At 35.4% G+C, this 21,220-nt stretch overlaps 1 protein-coding gene across 2 annotated transcripts in view; it reads left to right on the top strand.

Moving 5' to 3' along the window:
- Positions 1 to 20,169, top strand: part of HDAC3 (histone deacetylase 3) — a 31,507-nt gene extending 11,338 nt beyond the window's left edge. Inside the window, exons 4-6 of one of the 2 annotated variants that reach the window (XM_089108466.1) lie at positions 2,038 to 2,257; positions 18,787 to 18,996; positions 19,965 to 20,169. In XM_089108466.1, the coding sequence (XP_088964592.1) occupies positions 2,038 to 2,257; positions 18,787 to 18,996; positions 19,965 to 20,049 (515 nt within the window). In that variant the 3' untranslated portion in view covers positions 20,050 to 20,169. Of the gene's footprint in view, positions 1 to 2,037; positions 2,258 to 18,606; positions 18,997 to 19,964 lie in introns of both variants that reach the window. The other variant, XM_089108472.1, reaches the window with a different exon arrangement.
- The last annotated feature ends 1,051 nt before the right edge of the window (positions 20,170 to 21,220 follow it).

Genomic DNA, 21,220 nt, shown 5'->3' with positions numbered 1-21,220 from the left:
GTCGATTAGGGATTTTATGATGTGTTTCCTCTTTTTCTCCAACTTTCACTTCATTGTCTAACTCTGGGACTGCTTATATAAAATGAAGTTCATCCAGGACTCGCTTGATATTGTACGTAGGCTGAAAAAAAAAATTTTGTCCCCAGAATGTTAAGGATTTTAACCCAAGAAATATTAAGGGCTGGGTTTGGAATCTGTATGAAAAGTCCCTATTGTGCTTAGGTGGGCGATTTGGTAGGGTTATATTTCAGGGGGAGGGGGGAATAGTTGAATTCCACGGGAAATGTGATACAGTTATAGCTCAAATCTTGTGAGTCAGGGGAAGCGGGAGGGAGGCTGAAGATTGTTTTTATTTTGACCACAAGATAGATCCCGAAGGCACTTTGGAGAAATTCCACTTTAAGTCGGCTGAAAACCATTTTAATAAGCCTGTTGATTGCAAATGAGTAAATAGTCAATTTTCTAAGACAGTTACAAAAAGTAGCATTTTGTATCATGAACTACGATATGAAATCTAAATAAAAGGAAAACAAAATTTTTGACTCAATAGTCTTAAGCCCAAGCATCTTCAAATAATTGATGGCAATGTGGCTATAAAAACTTTCCCAAATCCGTGGCTAAATAAGAAATATTAACTAATTGAAAACTCTGAAATACTAATGAAATGAGATGCGACGGGAAGTTTCTACTTTGTTCTAAGAATAAGAAAAATAAAAATTAGTTCACTTTGTTCTAAGAATATTAAATAATAAAAATTGTTTGTTGTATTATTTTATGACGCAAAATAGATTTTACCAATGAATATTAATGATCATCGAGACTTCAATTTATCCTATTTACTTCCTTATATTTTCCTATCCCCTCTAATTGAATCTTGAAACTAAATTCACTGCAAATAAGAAAACAATTGTTGAAAAAAGTCTATGGTGTGTATTGTGAAAAAGATACTCTGAAACAGCAATTAGGAAATTCATGACTCCATCACGATTTCATCTTTTTTGAGCGGCTGTACAACCCTTATAATGTTTTCTCTTGGGGGGGGGGGGCTTTGGCCTCCTGATACCCTGGAATTAGCAGTTTTCTGAATATACAATAATATATAATCAAGAGCTGAGAAGATAACATCTATTATATATTAATATACATTCTCTTTGACTAAGATATATAGGTTTTAGTTTTTCCCTCTCACTCAGTGAAAACTATTTTGTAATAGCGTTTCTCATGAATTTGAGTGATTTAATGACCAAATTAAAACGTGTCTTCAACCAAATTTCCGAAGTCGATTCTCATTTTGAAATATTTAGACATAAAATTGTCTTGGATATGGTATTTCCTAATGTGCATACTAGCCCTACTCTTGGACTGGAATATACAAATCTTCCGCCCTAGAGTACCTAAAGCGAGAGGGCGTATTACATGTTCTCTCTATCATACAAAAAAAACTTTTGTAGTAGCACAAAACTCCCAGAGGGCAACGTAGAAGCGCAATGTTGTATCAGGGCTTTCTTATTTTTACCTTGGTGCTCGCCAGAGGTGCCAACTAAAAACAAATTTTGTTTGTTTTTGGTGCCAAAACAAAATTGGTACCAAATTTTGAAAAATGCTTTTGCTTTGGTATTTTTGTTAATATAAAAAAACCAAAAGGATGCCCCATAAAAGTTTTTTTTTGTATCTTCATGGAATTTTTTTGTTCCCCCCCCCCTGCTCTCCTCCTGCATTTTCGTGAACCCTTTGAAGGCTCACTATTATAAAGGAGGGTATAAACGGTTATAAGTGTTTTAGGGGAAAACTATTAAGTTCAAAGACTTAGAATAGACAAAGGTGCAAAATAAAAGTATGTAACTGAACAATATGCCTTTATTTTGTATAGAGTAAATTCAACCTTGTGTGAAGTAGCAAGAGGTGCTGATACATTATTGGTCGTCCTAGTAGCGGTTACTGGCCTCTCCTCATTGCTGTAATGTAAATATACCCTTTTGTTTTGAACAGGAGGATTTATTGCTTGAACTGGGAATAAAAGTGATGTTAAATTTTAAGGTGACATGTATGAAATTGGATCAGATAGTGGTCGCTATTATTCGGTGAATATTCCACTACGAGAAGGAATTGATGATACAAATTATTTGCTTGTGTTCAAACCTGTGATACAATATGTGATGGATTACTACAGGCCCACAGCCATTGTTCTCCAGTGTGGTGCTGATTCACTTGGAAATGATCGACTCGGCTGTTTTAATTTGACAACACGTGGCCACGGGTATGATTTTTGTTCTATGACTTGCATTCATGATTCTGTACAACTACGTCGTGTTAAACACAATTGAACTAAATTAATTCGAATATAGATTTTAGTTTGAAAATTGGAGCAGGAAGAAAGAGCTATTTCTTCGATTTGAGCTTTCATTAAAAGCTCAAGTTCATTAGGATATATTCATTATTGAAATAATCCACCAAATTTACGCTTAATAACTTTAATTAAAGCGTCTATAAATGGAAAAAAAAAATGTTATCACTTACGAAAGTTTACCAAACAGTGAAGAAAAGATTATTGGACTTCACAATTGTCATTAGGTCTGATACTAGGTGATTAAGCTATTGCTCAAGCTTTGAGTTTAGAATTTCATAATATCTTTGCTCAGTACTTTTTCTTCTTTTTTTTCATAATATTAAAGGCTAATGTCAATATTAGTAAATTAATTGAAACTGGTTTACACGGAATTTGGCGTTAAGTTCATGAATTAGTCTTTATTACGAAAAAAACATCATAGTCACGATCAAGGCCAAATTCAATGGCATTGTTTTTACAGATGAGGAAATAATACTAGAAGGAATAAATTATGAAATAAAACTGCAATTTACTCAATTTGAACAGTTTATACGAAATTGCGATAAAAAAAAAGTTCATAGTCACGACCTTAGAAAATAGCCGAATTAGACGTGAAAACTCATTATTTGAATTGAAAATAGTATTCTGAAACCGATTTGGCTATTCAATAAATATTTGACCGACAAAGACTACATTGAAGCTGTCTTAGGCCAACCCAGCTGTGCCTACTCCTCCAACCCAGTCATTACTTGATCCAGCAATTCCTACTCATTAAATTTTTTAATTGCGATACGACAGGGAATGCTCGCGTTTGGTTTGATCACAATTTGTCTTGAAAGGCTATTTCTGTGGATTTTCTTTTCCACTCACCGTCTAATGTTGAGTTTGGAGTCCCACAAGTTTGAGTTCTAGGTTCAGTTCTGTTCTTAATTTATGTTAACGATCTTTTTTACGGTTAGGAACAAAACGAACAGTTTGGTGTCGTCATGCCACCGAATTTTTCCATACCCACATATATAGACCTCCATCAACTGTTGGCGACACTCGGCTTGCCTTTGCTGACGAGAGTAAACTGGGCACTGCTTTCAGAACTGAGATTGAGATCCGTTTCAAATAGAATTTTCTGTCTGAGAGAGTAAATCTGTGGTTCGCAATCAAGCGCAGTACCTGGTCCTAAATCTTGCTATGTCAAGCTTCCTCATTTTCTCGCTAATTTCTCAGTCTTGCCCCAAACGAAAATTCAGCTTTCAATGGGTTCTCTCAGTAGACCCAGTGATCGTTATATTTAGTCCCTATGTATTCTTTTTGGTGAGAATTTCTCCTTCTGGTATCATATTACTCAAATTAAAACGAAGATATCGAGAAATGTCAGAACTCTTATAAAACTCAAACACATTTATCTTGGCTCGATTCTAAAAACTTCGTTTCATTGTTTAATTCAGTCTTATGACCCTACTATATGGTAAACAATTTTTTCTTCGCTTCTGGTACCTCTCTCTAAGGTATCGTAAAAGAATCGTAAAAACATTTTTGATATTTGGATAATTTCTATCTTTATTTTTTTCAAAATCTTGCCTTCGTTTATTCATTTTTAGTGCCCTCGTTTGGTTGATGTTTCTGGACCAAGTCGAAATTGTGTGTTGTACTGTTTATTGCGCAAGGCACTTTACTATGGCTTGGTTGTTGGCGGGTAGTCAGCGGTGTTCCTGAAATGGGTGGGAGGATGTCGTAAGGAAAGATTTAAGAGAAATGGGAACTTCCAGGGAAGGTGTAAAGAGGGTGGCTTTGAATAGATTGCAATGGAGCAGGAGTGTGCGTAGCTGTGTCGGCCTCAGGCGGCTTGGTGCTGCAGTGAGTTGTTAGTAGTAGTAGTCGGTGATGAGCGGCTGATTGTCATTTTCCTTTTTAGTGTGTGTTTGTGTTTTTTGTTTGTTGATTTTATGTTTGTTTGCGTTTTCTTTCTTTTTCATTTTCCTCTCCCTGTTACTCCTTTCTCCCTATTTGTTCTTTCTTGCTGCATTCTTGACCATTGAACCTTGCAGGGGGCATATGATGTCGAATTTGCTGTAAATGTTTACAATTATTGTTGACTCTGTATTCAATTCAAACTTTTTATTTCCTCCGAATACGAAGAGTAAAAAAAAAATAAATAAAAATAATAACCGCTAATCAACAGGCCATAAAATTATTTTAAACTATATAACAACAAATACGCAAGGCCTTTAATCAAAATTACCACACAAATTAACACTTCATTCAATAGATAATAAATTAACACTTCACAAATTAACACTTCATTCGAAAATTAAATAAAATAAAATAAATTAAGCTTCGTGCGCAGCTCTATATAAATTATGAGAAAAAACATTTAATTTGGATAAAAAATTCTTTTGCTTTTTCTCCAAAACATCAACAGGGTTTTTTATTTTATATGCATTCATTAATAAGTATTTGATTCAGATTTAGAAAAGCGGCAAAGGAGCTTAGCAAAATTAAAAAATGTGGTTTTTACATGCGCAATATTACTAATTCTAAAAAACGGGAGAAGCGATGAAAAAACTAAAATGTGAGGCAAAGCGACTGTATTATATACCTGAGCCAGGGATTTCCGAGAAAGAAGATCGCGAAGACAAATTACTGCCCCGAAACTAGACGCTATTCTACTTTTGACTGCTTTAGAAATAGAAGCACGGCATAGAGCTAAAGTTGGTCCATAAGGCACACCAAGATATAAAAAAGATTCCAAAGGTTTTAAAATACTATCATAAATACGGACAGAAATTTCTTAATTAACGAGATTATTAGTCTTAGGACCAAGAATTAAAAACTGACACTTTTCACGGCGAAAACGAAGTCCATGCTCACTAAAAACCTTTGCTAAAAAATCTACATTTTGTTGAAGTGACTGAAGCGATCGACTCAAAAGGAGTAAATCATCTGCGTAAGCAATCCACGACAGACCTAACCTTTACCATAAATAAAAGTCAACTGAATTTGATCAAATAGCCCCGAAACAGTAATATTGAAAATCAAAGGAGAAATAATGCTTCCTTGTCTCAGCCCCCTACATAACTTAACATTATAATCACTAAACTGATTCTTCCACTTAATACGAATATGAGAGGAGCCATACCACTTTTTTAAAACCAAAACTACTGGTAGTGAGACATTATTCTTCAGAAGCGCAGTCATAGCCCAAGAATGGATAATTGAATCATACGCCGCCGCAAAATCTAACGCAAGTGTATAAACTCTATCCCATTGCTTACAAAACGATATTATTCTTGAAAGGAGGGTATGAGCAACATCCATGTTTAGATCCTTACGGAACCCAATTTGATTCAGGCCTTGGTTACAAGACTCCAAATACTTTAATAAAACTAACTCAAAACTTTGCTAATCTGGCACGAGACAGCAATCGGCCTGTAATCAGAACATCGATTCGTATTCCCTCCTTTTTTTGAAAGGGGTGAAGTGGTAGCACGAGAACAGCTAGTTGAACGAACTCCAGAAGAAAGAATAGTAGTAAAAAGAGTAGCGAGGAGAAGGATTGCTTTGGGGGATGCACATTTTATATGGTTTGAATGTATACCATCATGATCAAAAGAATGCTTACTTTTTAGAGCTTTAATTGCTACCGTTACATCTTCAACAGAAACAGATATTTTACTATTTGGGCGGGGCTTTGAAATTTCTTCCGATAATAAAGAGTCAAGCCGTGATTCAACTGCCGCATCACCGGATGAAAAAACTTGAATATAATGAGTTATCCAATCATCTAGTTTCAGAGAACTATTAAAATCTGGTGAATAATTATTATTACGACGTCTAGAATTAAACAAACTCCAAAGCTCATTCTTATCACTAGTAATCCTTGAACCAATTTCATCTTTTATAATTTCATTATGCAACTCACCCCGAAAAACGCGTTTAGTTAATTTCCTACCATCATAAAATGGTCCAGATCGCGGTTTCCCCGCGCAATTCCAAAGGTAACAAGCTTGAGATGCATTCTTTTGGCTTTGCTTTAAAATCGGGTTAAGGTTCCAACCTAAAACACGAGATCCACGACGGAAAGAATCAGTCCTAAATTTTTTATTAGCCCCGACTTTTAAATTATGAACAATTTCAAGGTAAAATAGATCAGTATCAATTTGATCAACATCCTTAGAATAATTTACAATTATTTTAGCTAAAAGTGCATCTGATTCTTCATGATATTTGCACTTTCCGATCCCAGATCATTTTATTTACAATTTGACTAGAACGATGGATAATTTTAAAAGATGAAATTTGAATATTTAAATGAAAAGAAAGGTAAAAATGGTCACTAATAGGCATATCCAACCCAACATGAACAGGCTGTGGTAAAAACGCTGCATTTGAAACCAGCACATGGTCTAGATTAGAGCAACAACCAGAATTATGGACATACGTAAAATCCGCATCTTTTGAAACTATAGTAAAAACCGAAAACAAAGATAAAAGAGCGGAGGAGTGGACCCCCGCAAATAAGCCACTGGAAATCTGATGGAACTTTCGCCACAAATCGAGATAAGTCTAAACATGCAAAATTGAAATCAAAATCCGAATCAATAGTATTATAATTTGTTGGTAAATAGCCCGAAAAAACAATAATCCCGGGGATTCGAAGAGCAAAAAAATAATGATTAACGGCAAACACTGAAACTGTAATATTCTCTCGAACAAAGATGCACACGCCTCCTGATGGGCGCCCACCTGTAGGTGTAGCTGGATATATAAAACACTTAAACTGCTGCGACAAGCTCGAAAGAAGACTAGTAGAGTGGTCCAGAAGATGATGTGATGCTCTTGCAGACACAAAATATCGAGATCGCGCAGCATAGACTGCAATACATGTTGTTTATCACCAAAACCATTCACATTCAGAGATATAATCTTTGTACTAATAATTTTTTATTCTTTGAAACTTTTTCGATTTACTGTTTGCTGCGAAAGCTAAATCCAGTATGCTCATGAGATCCACAATGGAAGCAACAAGGTTCATTCTGGCAAGGGTTGTTCCTAGAATGAGAGTGTCCACTACCAAGGCACTTGAGACAACGTTCCACGCTAGAGCAGCCTGACGATATATGCTGTAGCGACCCGCATTTGTAGCACATTCGCGGTAAAAACTTATAATCAGTAAGCCGGAAATGTTCGTAGCCAATGTGAATCCCATGACGCAAATAATGAGACTTGGCCGTCACCGAACGGAAGTATACACGATATGATTTCGAAACACCGATGCGCTGTATCTCTTCGATACCTTGGTTAGAAGCACACACACTCGCTGGATCTATCGGAAAGTCCACTCGTGATAATATACTGACAATTCTCGATTTACGAAGCTCAGTTTTACCGACCTTTTAATTCACACAGTCTTTCAAGTTTTCGGTGTTTTGTCTTTTCGTATGAATGACCCATTTCTGTTGCTGGAATCCTGATTCCTTAGAAAGTGAAATCCGCACTATACCATCAGCTCCATCCAACGATTTCAGAAAAGCTTCACGCTTTAAGGGATCATCACAATCTTGTGGTGGTGAATCTACTACAAGACCCACTGCTCCTGACTCGTTATTCAGTTGTGGCCAGGATTTATCATTGAGTTTTTCTTTATTTATACAGCTCAGAACCTCGCTCTATACTCCGTCACAACACTCTTTCACCAAAGCAGGAGTCTCTGCTACCTTACTTGTGACGTAATCAAGTTTATCAATTATGCTAAAAAGATGCCGGTCCCAGGTTTGAATGGCACGGCTAAAGTGAGCATTTTGATCCGTATCTATCGCAGGTATCCCATCACTTGCAGTCATAACGAATTTCAGATTTGGCAAGCGAGGGGTTACATCCTCAGAAATAAGGATGTCTAAAATATCCTGTGACAGGCTTTGCTTAGCAGAGGGGCCGCGACGTGCAAGGAGTTTATGCGTGGGGTTCACTAGAGATGTTAGGAGGCTTCTAGCTTGATCAAGATGATCATTAGAATAGAAGTTTGTACACGAAGATATACAGGAGGCGGACGAAATTCCTGACTGTAGACAATGCTGGAAAAAACTTAAAACTGGTGAACAAACAACAGTCTCTGAAGGAGGCGGGATCTGCGGGGAAGTAGGTTTATCAGTAAATTTCTCGCAGCAGTCAGAGCACTGATATATTATAATACTGTCTTTCTCAATACTCTGAAGAATTTCACAGCGGTTATGACAGAGGCGACCACAACCCCCAGCAGATGTGTTGGAAATAACTGTTCCTCTGGTTGCGAGGCTGAGGCTCTCTTTGCAAACCTTGCACCCTGTCTTGTACAACTTTTCAGAAGTCACGGCAGCCATTTATCAATTAATAATAATAACATATAAATATTAACTTGGTACTATGCGCTAAGGAAATGCAAGGGGGCTACCCCAAGCCACTACCCCACCTTCGCTTGAGTAAAATTATTACCAGATAAAATCTCTGTTTACGGAAGGTGTTCTCCTTGGTGATCTTATATCCAAAAATAACAGTTCATAAACGCTCACAATCTATCACCGCGGATGGCACCAAAATTCATTTCATTTCACATAGCATCCTCCTTCACGCAATTTAATTTACTGTAATTTATTTCAAACTTAATTATTATTCTGATTCTGAATGTATACGATTCATTAAGCTTAGTGTTAACAATAATAGGCTACGAGCCTGAGAAAATTTTCCGGATTTTAAGTGACCAAAAAGATTAAAGGGCAACTAGCCCCCCTCTCATGCCTCCATTTCCCCCAAAATCATCCAATCAAAATTTTGAGTTAGCCATTTTGTTTAGTGTAGATGAAAAGTCCCAAAAAGATGCCTTTGGAGATAACATGACCCCCCTCGCTCCTCGGGGATAGGCCTTTAAATTATAAAATTAAAGTTTCCATGGGGGTAATTTTCCGCTTGAAGGGAAATTTTTGGGGTGAACTTTCCAGGGGAAATTTTACACTGGGGGTTTGACAGAATTCCTATACGAACTTATTTTTATTGGTCTTGCCTTCTCTTTGCCTACTGAATTTTGCACGTGGAGATGTTTCAGGGGAGTGATACGGGGAGATTTTCAGCGTTTTTGGATTTTCTGAAAATAATCCCCTTAAAAAATCCCCTTAAAATCCCCTTAAAATCTAAGAATCTTAATGAAAATCAAACCATCATATTCAACGTATCAGAGAATCCTACTGTAGAGCTTTCAAGCTCCTATCTGCAAAAATGTGGAATTTTCTATTTTTTGCCAGAAGAAGATAACGGATGCATGTTAATTTGTTTTTTTTTCAGGGTTTTTTGTATGGTACCAATGGTCCTAAAATTTCAGTGTAGGGGTCATTTGAACGTAAATTAAAAGTTCTAGTGCCGTTTTTAAGTGACCAAAAAGATTAAAGGGCAACTAGCCCCCCTCTCATGCCTCCATTTCCCCCAAAATCATCCAATCAAAATTTTGAGTTAGCCATTTTGTTTAGTGTAGATGAAAAGTCCCAAAAAGATGCCTTTGGAGATAACATGACCCCCCTCGCTCCTCGGGGATAGGCCTTTAAATTATAAAATTAAAGTTTCCATGGGGGTAATTTTCCGCTTGAAGGGAAATTTTTGGGGTGAACTTTCCAGGAAATTTTACACTGGGGGTATTTGACAGAATTCCTAGACGAACTTATTTTTATTGGTCTTGCCTTCTCTTTGCCTACTGAATTTTGCACGTGGAGATGTTTCAGGGGAGTGATACGGGGAGATTTTCAGCGTTTTTGGATTTTCTGAAAATAATTTCCTCGGAAGGGGTATTTCCGGGGTGATCGAAAAAACGATTAGAACTGAAAGTTTTTTTTTAAATGAAAGTATGCTAAGGAGAATTTTTTCAGGCTGAATCTTCTGCAAGAAATTTTACGGAGGGGGTGGATTTTCAATGAGAATGGAAGTGTCTGGAAGGATTTTAGGGGGTGGGGGTGTATTTTATGTGGGAAGAACTTTCCATGGAGGAGTTTCCTGTGAGAGGAGGGAGTTTTTCATGGAAAGAGAGGCAGATTTACCGGCATTATTTGAAAAACGAACCTATAATTGGAATGGGAAGCTTTTTAAAAAGTGCCAAAGCTAATAATCTATAGATAAATCTATCGATAGATTTAATTTGTTTAGATTCTGCTTATGTGGTACACTTGCGTCATTCTCTTTAACTTTAATCTTTTTTCTTAATTATCAGTGCTTTTCCTTTTGAACCTTATGAGGGCTAAGATATAATAACAAGTTCATAGTCCACCTATTACGTATTTCGTTGGATTTGAAGCACAGTTGTGTAGAAGGTTTACATTGGGATAAAAAACATTGCGATAAGAGGATTTTTCTGATTGATTAATTTTTATTATGATAAATTATGACAAATTAAGTGGAATATTAAGTAATCAATAGGTGAACTTTGAAACCTGTCATTTTTAAAATGCTAGAAATTGGTCGATTGCCCGATTAGTTAAATTTACTTATAATTTCAGGCTTTTCGGAGTTTTTGGGAAAATTCGTCGATGTGTTCTAAGTTGTCTTAAACTAACATCTGACATCTATTCTTAAACCATAAATTTGTTTGAGGTTTCAGAAACAAACGTGTACTTCCAAACATTTTGAAAGTTTTGAAATACTTTCTTTTTGAGTCCTAATGCAAAACAAGTAGGAAAGATTATATATGTATATATATATATATATATATATATATATATATATATATATATATATATATATATATATATATATATATATATATATATGTATATATATATATATATATATATATATATATATATATATATATATATATATATATATATATATATATATATATATATATATATATATATATATATATATATATATATATATATATATATATATATATATATATATATATATATATATATATATATATATATATATATATATATATATATATATATATATATATATATATATATATATATATATATATATATATATATATATATATATATATATATATATATATATATGTGTGTGTGTGTGTGTGTGTGTGTGTGTGTGTGTGTGTGTATATATATTGGGCTGTTCTCTCGGTCCTATCGTGTTTGATAATTCAAGTGGTTGCAAAGAAGCATTATTTGTAATAATTGCAAATTTTCGGTTTTGGGGCCTTCCTACTGACATTGTACAACTGGCTGTGTTCACTGGTTGCGTTCCACGTAGTGAGTTGATTTTAGCTAACGAAACAACGAAATAATTAAAAAGTTTTTAGGTATTTTTCATGTTTGAATTAAAACATTAAAACTATTGCTCGGGCATCATAAATGTTTTTGCAGTTTACATAATAACTTTAGCGGTTCTGAACTGAACTTGAAATTTTTCAACTTTTTTTTCATGCCTTAAAAAGACATTGTGTATGCGTATATGTCCAAGTTTTAACAACGATTTCTAATAAATTTCAAACTTTTGGGTTTCTTTTTTGAGCTTTGTGAATTGTTGGAATCCCTTTTCAACATATATTCAAATATTTTTGCAATTACCATTTTTTTGCTTTTTTAAGCAATTTTGCTTTTGCTTTTTTGCTTTTTTAAGCAATTTAATGTAAACTTTTCCATGCATGAAAATTTTAAATTTTTCCACATAAGTGTGACAATTGTGATAAGAACATTGTGATAACAATACAAAAATTTTATCTAACAAAAAAAAACAAACTAATTTTAAAAATTTGAGGTATTTTTCATGTTTGGATTAAAACATTAAAACTGTTGCTCAGGCACCATAAATATTGTTTGCTGTTTACATAATAACTTTAGCGATTCTGAACTGAACTTAAAAAAATTTTCAACTTTTTTTCATGTCTTAAAAGACATTATTGAATAAAGTCCTATTTCTTACAACGATTTCTACTAAGCTTCAAACTTTTGGTTTTCGCTTTTACGGTTTTTGAATTGCTGTAATCCCTTGTCAAAGTATATAAAAGTATTTTGGCAATTTCCAGTTTTTGCACAATTTAATGTAAGCTTCTACGTGCATTAACATATTCAATTTTTCCACGTAAGTGTGTCAAGTGTGACAACGTCGTTGAAATACTGATGTATATAAAAATGACGTCACTAACATAAACATGTTTTTTTTTCAAAAATTAAGGCTCTTAACGAATTTCATATATATATATATATATATATATATATATATATATATATATATATATATATATATATATATATATATATATATATATATATATATATATATATATATATATATATATACTAACAACTCTACTAACAACTCATCGCAGCACCAAGCCGCCTGAGGCCAACACAGCTACGCACGCTCCTCCTCCACCCCAATCTATTCAAAGCCTCCCTTTTTACACCCGCCCACGAAGTTCCCATTTCCTTTAAATCTTTCTTTATGACGTCCTCCCAACCCAGACGGGGACGACCTGCTTTCCGTTTAGCCCTAGATGGTTGGCCGAAAAGAACAATCTTTGGCAATCTGTCATCCTTCATCCGAACAACATGCCCTAACCACCTCAACCTTTCTTTCATTATAGACCTAGAAAGCGGTATTGAACCACATTTTTCGTATAGCCTATTGTTTGAAATACGGTCAGTCAGCCGGGTACCCAGAACAATCCTTAAGCAATTTCTCTGGAAAACATCTAGCAAATCTTCATCCGCTTTTCGGAGCGTCCATGCTTCAGAGCCATATTTGACCACTGTCATCACTGTAGCTTCTAAGATTCTAATCTTGGTTTGCAGACCTATCTTCCTATTCTTCCAGACTTTTTTTAACTGTGAAAAAACACCCTGAGCCTTGGCTATTCTATTTTTAACATCTTCACTGCTCCCACCATCTTTACTAATAATACTACCAAGGTAAGTGAAACTGCCCACCTGATCAATCTTTTCATTACCCAACGTCACCTTTTCATCTTCACTTATTCCTAGCCTTAGTGACTTGGTCTTCCTAACATTAATTTTCAAACCAATACTAGCACCCTGAACTCGCAAAGCCTCTAAAACTTCATTTATTTTGCTCAAACTTTCATCTAGGATGCTTAAATCATCAGCATAATCCAAGTCCAGGAGACTTTTTCCTCCCCATTTTATTCCATGGTCTCCCATTGCCTTTCCTTTGCTCCTTAAAACAAAGTCCATCAAAACAATCCATATAAAGGGGGATAGAACACAACCCTGCTTAACTCCTGATTTAATACAAAACCAGCTGCTAACCTCATTTCCTACCTTAACCGCAGCAGTGTTATTCTCGTACATAGCACTAATCACTTTAATGTATTTGTCTGGTATACCATACAAGGATAAAACCTTTACTAAAGCTCCTCTATCAACAGAATCGAACGCTTGCTCATAATCTCTAAAACTGAGGACCAAAGGTGTTTGAAAACTTAGGCACTTCTCAATTATTAACCTAAGAGTGAAAATTTGGTCAACACATCCTCTACCTTTTCTAAAACCGCACTGCTCTTCTCTTAAAACTTTGTCTACGGCATCTCTCAGTCTAAAAAGTATCATATTACTAAGCAATTTGCTACCTATAGAGACCAGACTAATGCCATGCCTCGATAATTGCCACACTCACTTTTATCACCTTTCTTATAAAGTGGCTTAATTAAGGTTTTCCTAAAATCGTTAGGTACTTACCCTTTTTCAAAAATGATGTTCATAATCTTCAATAACTTATTTCTAATCTCTGAGTCACCATATTTAATAAACTCATTTACCACCTTATCACCACCTGGAGCCTTATTAGTCTTTAATCCTTTTAGTATTGTTTCTAATTCCTCCTCACAAAACAAATCCTCCCTCACATCCCAGGTATCGCAAACTTTTTCATTTTCCTCTATATTTTTTCCAGCAACTCTATCTTGGTTAAGCAAATTCTCAAAATGTTCGGCCCATCTCGCTTTAGCTTTTGTCTTATCGCTAATTGAAACCCCATTCCTATCTTTAATTGGGACAAGTCCGGATTGACTACTACCTCTCAATTTGTTAACGTGCCAGTACAATATTTTACTATTATGCCGTCTAGCTGCATCTTCTAAATCCTCAGCAATTTTATCCAAGGCCTCCACTTCACACCTCCTTAGTTCATATTTCATTGCTTTCTCCACTTTCTTTACATTTCTTTTGTTTTCATGAGATATATTACTCAGATAATTCTTGTACAAGTCCTTTCTCATTTCTATTAAACTTAATGCTTTTTCACTAATAATCTTCGATGCAGATCTCGCTTTCTTACCTAATACACCTTCAGCAACTTCACAAATTATTTTTCTAAAATTATTCCAACCATCTTCCACATTATCAAATTTTAAACTCTCAAGTTTAGTATTCAACCGCTTCCTAGCCAATTTATCTATTACGGGGTGCCTCCCCGTAGTAGCATAATATTTGTAGGCATGAATATATAATGAGTCGGAGGAAATAGGCTTGAGATTGTCTGTGCAGGATTTCGACTCTTGTTGATAGAAGAGCATCGCCAAGCGCTGAAAACCATGTTGTGACCAAGATGGGCCCAGGATTGCACAAAGCCTCCATTCATGGAGGTCCCAGGGACTTCTTGCTGTCCGGTTCTAAGCCGGCTTAAGCACTTCGGTGTAGACTTGAGAAGATATGTGATCCCCGTCCTGCACTGGCATCCGGGATCATTGCTTTTCTTAGGCGAAAAAAATTTCAATGATTTAAAGAACATGAAAATTGGAACTTGGAATGTTACGACATTTAAAAAATGACTATCGTATCGACATTTTGACTGACGAATTCAGACGATTCGAACTGGATCTATTAGGAGTTTCAGAAACTCATATCCCAGGGGTAGGAAGCATGAAATTAGGTGATATAGAATTTGTTTACTCAGGCAGGAAGGATGGGTTACATAGACAGGGAGTAGGGCTCATGATGAATAAGGAAGCTGCTAAGTCTTGTTTGAGGCTGGGAAGGTATTAATAATAGAATACTAATTGCTCATTTTATGACTAAAGCTCATTTTATATATATATATATATATATATATATATATATATATATATATATATACATATATATAGCTGCTTTAAAGCTGAAAACATTCGCTATTGAGGGATCGATCATTGCTGACGTTGAATGAAGCTAAAGCAAAACATGAGTTCATGTTTTGGATTCGTTTGTGGGACTGTTTAGAGAGCTATTGACGTCCAAAAAAAAAGGAAAACCAATTCATTTGGAAATTGTGGAGCTGGCAATGCAATTCGACCAAGCAAGCAGCAAACTCCAAGTGAATCACCTTGGTTTGCTACTCTTTCCTCGGGAAAATGGAGGGCTCCATAGTGAATACATACAACGTTGAAGAGTCCGAATGACATTTAGTTAAAACATGCGTAGTTTACGGCATTTTCATAGGTTTGTACTAGGTTTTGTGCCACAGTTTGTTGGCGTCAAAGATTTCGACGATGTTGTTCTTCTAACCTAATATTTCTTTCTTCTTCACTTTCATTTTTTACTCGTTCTGATTCTTGCTTTAGCTTGTCTTCTAACCGCAAATTTTTTTGTTCTTCACTTTCATTTATGACACGCTCTGATACTTACTTTCGCATACATTCTAACCGCACAATTCTTCTTTCACTTTCGTTTTTGACGCGTTCTGATCTAACCGCATATTTCATTATTCTTTCAATTGTGTTTTAATTCATTCTGATTGTCGTTGTTGTATGTCTTGTAACCCCATATTTCTTGGAGGCTTGTATAGTTGTATATATTTGGCTTTCTAATTACGCATTATCATAGCCATCACGTTATTCATTATTTTTAAGTCATGAAGTGTCGCTTGCGTTTTTTATTCGTGGTGATTGTCGTTTTCGTATATATTCTTGCTGCATGTTTCTTTGTTCTTCACTTTTGCTTTTGAGTCTTTCTGATCCTCGTTGTAACATTTTTTGTAACCGCATATTTTTTTGGTTGTTTACTTTCGTTTCGACTCATTGTAATTCTCGCTTCTAACCGCGTATTTCTTTGTTGTTCCGTTTTTTAGAGTTTCGGTGACTATTGAGCCGAGTTGCTTCTTACTTATAGTTCGTTACCACGAACTGTTTGATAAATCCTGAAATTAACCTTGATGGCGATACAGTTGGATAGGAATGAGAATTGCAAGCTTGTTGCAATTTTTATCTTAAAAGCTTTTTATTAAGCGCCTTTCGGTCGCGTAGCTAATTGGCTCCTAGCGGTTTAATTTTTGTTCTGGTAAAAAATTCGTATGCTGTCATTTGGGAATGTATCTTCAGTTGTCTACAAAAGAAAGCATTGTTAGTGCTGATTCGTTTTTATGCCAATTGTTCTTCCTACGCAAATAGCTCGAGCTATGATGATATATTTGCTGACGTTCAAAGATTGACTGAAGGTTAAACGATTCAGAGTTTAAATTTAGCTTGTACATATGATGGAACAGTCTTGGAAGCCATTTAAACGTCAAAGGAGTTCTTTTATTCATTTTTGACAGGTTTTGCCGCACCTTGACATTCAATTTTTAAATCCTTCATAGATAGTTTGGTGTGCTTTAGCAAAGGTTCATAATAAAGAACTATCCTGTTTTTTTTTAATATGCGGCAAATACAAATCCTTTTATGCGGCACCTGGACATCATATGCGGCAAATACGAATACTTGCAAATACTTTTGTAAGTCATTTTCAAAACTCCGGTAAAGTCAGATAATTAAGAATCTAAAGAATAATCCTTATTAAATGAAGTGATGCTCGCATAAAATGTGCTCTACATTTTCCTCACAAAAAGAGAGCAGTGCATTTTAATTTTTGTCCTATTTTTTGATTTACCGGTCTTGAAAACTAAAAAAAGGGACAGAAGTACTCGTTCATACTTCCAGTTTTCTGTCCCGTTTTCTAAGAAAATGGGTAGTCACGACACGCTCCAAAAGATGAAAATCCAAATTCAAAAACTGTTGCCGCCTCAGCAAATATGCAAAATGACATTCCTCAATGCTGTTTTTTTTTTTTTTTTTTTTTTTTTTTACTTTAGACCCTTCGGGCCTCAGTAGTAGTTTTTCACAACTTGCTTTTCTAAAATAGGCTGTAAAGAGGTAAATGTAAAGAATATTGTAATTTTTGGAGATAAGCACGGTTAAATAGCATTTGTTTTCGTGGGAGTATTCCATTTGCTTGCTAAAAAAGATCGTTTGCCTGGCTGGTATTTTGGATTTGTCACAAATTCCCACCCTCTCCCCTCCCCAAAGGAAAAGAGTTAGTAACGCCCTTGTCTACAATTACAGGTACCAAAGACGGAAGTTTAATTTTGTTTCTTCATGGATTCTCCCTTCCTATTTACCAAAGAGAAAGGAGCAAATAAGTTAGATCACAGATTCTGTAAAAATTGTTAACACTACCGGGTTTCGGTTGATTAGGCCAAAAGAAATATTTGGGCAGTACGGTCTATCAAATGGGGCATTTTTTTTGTATATTTGAAGACTAGGAGCTCAGCAAAAATGCTAAAATTAAAGTTGCTGGTATTTAGTAAGACAGCTTGTTTGACGGATTTAGGTATGCTACTCCCTAGAAGCAACGTGCTCCTTACTGATTTGAGTCCCCACTATTATTGTCTTAAAAAGGAAGAACACAAAAAATGTATATTGTTGTTCGTCAAGCAAAACGTTTTGGCACCTGTTGCTTCCAAAACGGTTGTGTTCCAGAAATATTTCGAATTATAGTAGTACTAGTACGCAGCCCTCCTTTATACCTCTTTAATCCAACTAGCTTACATGGTTTATATAAGCCATAGGAAAACCAGAAAGTTGACTCTCGAAAGATTGATGGTCAGTACAGCTCATGTGCAAGCCTTTATTGAAGTTTAGACACAACATAAATCTATTTTTAGTTTCGTTTGCAGCAAGAGCCATTTTCTAATTTAGAGACAAAATATGAGAGCAAGGGAGAATGTGAAGTTAATATGGTAGTAGAAGTATAATATGGGAAATGCCTAGCAGACATTTCGGTGCTAAAGTTTCCGTGTTCAAATAAGTTTAAAAGGAAAAGAATCTGTCGAAAACCCAACAGAAAATTTAATTATTTGATAGTCTAGTTAGAATCTAATATCAAAAGAAAACCATATAGAAGTCAGTGATGGTAGACGTCTTCTGGCTGTATGTCAGTGGACTAAGACCGCAAAAAGGTCAGGGCTGTTACTCGCACGACTTTAAGAATTTAATTAACGTAATAGTATTAAAGATGCACTAATCTCCTTTTTTCTATTTTTTTTTACTGTAGTGACTGTGTGAAGTTCGTCAAGGAGTTCAATGTTCCCCTTCTTGTTCTCGGAGGGGGAGGATACACAGTCCGAAACGTTGCTCGCTGTTGGGCTTACGAAACTGCACAGCTGCTCGACGAACAAATCAGTAATGAACTACCGTATAATGAATATTTTGAGTTTTTTGCTCCTGATTTCAGTCTTCATCCGGAAGTTCAAACCCGAACAGAAAATGCTAACAGTCGAACTTATCTGGAAGCGATTGTTCGACATGCCTACGAAAATTTAAGAATGATTCAACATGCACCAAGCGTCCAAATGCAAGATGTACCCTCGGATGCTTTCTCGCTGGAATCGTTAGAAGAGTTAGATCCTGATATAAGGCTTCACGATTCAGAAGAAGATAAAAGGTAAAAATACATTCAGAGCCAGGTTACCCTCTATGTTAGCATGTTCTGTACCCTACTGCCTACTGCAAATTTATTGTGTGGTCTTGGATAAGTATCGAAAAAGCTTTTATTCTCTTATTACGACTAAACAAAGTGAACATACATATTTAATTGACAGTTAATTTGATTTCCATTGATATCCTCACAATAAGTATTAAAGTTAAAAAAAAAAAAAACTGGGGACTAGCCCTGCTTTCGTACAATAAAAAGGGATAGAAGAGAAACTTGATGAGGTGCAAAAGCATTTCAGGCTCGACGAGATACCTTTCTTCGGGAAAAATCTTCCGTTACTTCTTTGGACTTGTGGTTATGTATACACTGTCGTCCCAAGACTTTCGAATTTTTTTTTCAATTTAAATCTTTCATTAATGGGCCTAAAAGTGCCTATTTCTAAGAGTTTGGACCCTATCCTCTGGAAGAATATTCTAAAACCTCAAAATGTTTAACGGCTTGCACTTGTGATTCTCTATTTACACTGTTAGCTTTTAAAATAGTAATGTTATATTTTTATTTCGTAGGAATGAGCCCTCTTCCAATGTTTTAGGATCATTGCCTCGATTAAATTACCTCTGAAAAAATAACAACATGAAAACACGCATAAATTTTATATGTTTGGAATCAGCATAAAAGGCTTCCATTCAAAAGCCCTTAATTTTTCGTTTTAGGAGTCATTTTTTTGTGGCCTGTATTTTGAGCCAGGAATTTTTTTCACGACTAAACAAGGTTAAATAGGTTTCTGATATTTTCCCCAGAATTTAAACGTGTGCTAAACTCAATAGCATCTGAGACCATTAAGTTAATCCCCAGGCTTGGATGTATACGGAACCTACCACACAGGAGAACATGAAACAATCGTGTAAATACGGTTAATCCGGTCTAATTATTTGTGTTGCTTATCATCTTTGAACTATTAATTTTCTTATTTTCAGGATTGAAGCCAATAATGAGTTCTACGATGATGAAAAGGACCAAGATCATGACGGCGAGCCTCTTCCTTTAAAAATCGAATGTTGAATTTTACCTTTTTTCTTTTGTAACTCTTTTATAAATTATTTTTTTCTAGAAAACTTGTTTATCTCTAATGAGCACTGAAAGGAGGGGATTCACTCAATTCATCCCAAGTGAGTCCTTCTTCTTTTAAATATTATCGTGTGACCACTTCGCATCCGATTCGAGGACAGTCTGTTTTACGTTTGTCATCAGCTGGGTTGCCGAAAAACGCGATTTTTGTCAACTCATCACTTTAAATCTGGAAGACGTGACCTAGGAACCTGAGACTTATTTTCGGCATAAACACGGATAGTGGAATCGAACCATTTTCATGTAATAACTTGTTTTTTTATATACAGTCAATAAAATGATAACTCAAAACTATCCTTACACGACTCCTCTGGAAAATGTTTAGCACATCTTACTCAACGTTTGACAGCCCCAATGTTTCATAACTGTATTTAGCAACTATCGTTACAGTGAATTTCAATATCTTAGTTCTAAGACGCATCTTTTTATTCTTTCTGCTTCTTTCAGTTATGAGAAGAAAAAGAACAAAAATCGCCCGTTAGCTACCCTACAGTTAAAATTTTCACTGCACCCACCTACCACATTCATAATTGTAACTACATAGGTGAACATATCCTCTCAATTTACCCTATATCAAATGAACATATCCTCTCAATTTACCCTGTATACAAATGTCGAATCTTCAACCTCAGTATTTTCTAACGAAGCTAACTTGTTCTTCTTAATATGAACTTTTAGATTTGTTTTTATACCCCGAAATCACCAACAATTAAATCATTTTGCTAGGATACTCACATCATCGGCAAGAACTAAGTTATGACGGACTTTGGTTTGTGATTTGCTGTCACGTTCTGTCTTAGCCTTTGCTGTGGTCCATAGAACAAAATATATCGACATAGCACACATATAAATAGGGAAGGAACACAATCATACTTAACTCCTGGTTCTTGGCCGAACCAACTACGAGTTTTGCTTCCCACCTTAACCGTTGTTAACCACTTTCTATGCCTATAATGATAGAAAGGTGTAGATGGCTAGGGCACATTCTGCGGATGAAGGATGATAAATTTGCAAAGATTGTCCTTTTGGACCAAACGAAAGGCAGGTCGTCCTCGGTTAGGGGGGGGGGTAGCATGCCATAAGGAAAAATTTAAGGGAAATGGGA

This window comes from Artemia sp. Qi Xiang Cuo, chromosome 1 (genome assembly GCF_049724085.1).
Source record: "Artemia sp. Qi Xiang Cuo chromosome 1, ASM4972408v1, whole genome shotgun sequence".
NCBI lineage: Eukaryota > Metazoa > Arthropoda > Branchiopoda > Anostraca > Artemiidae > Artemia > Artemia sp. Qi Xiang Cuo.
Note: the sequence above shows the minus strand (reverse complement) of the source record. Positions and strands in the feature narration are given on the sequence as shown.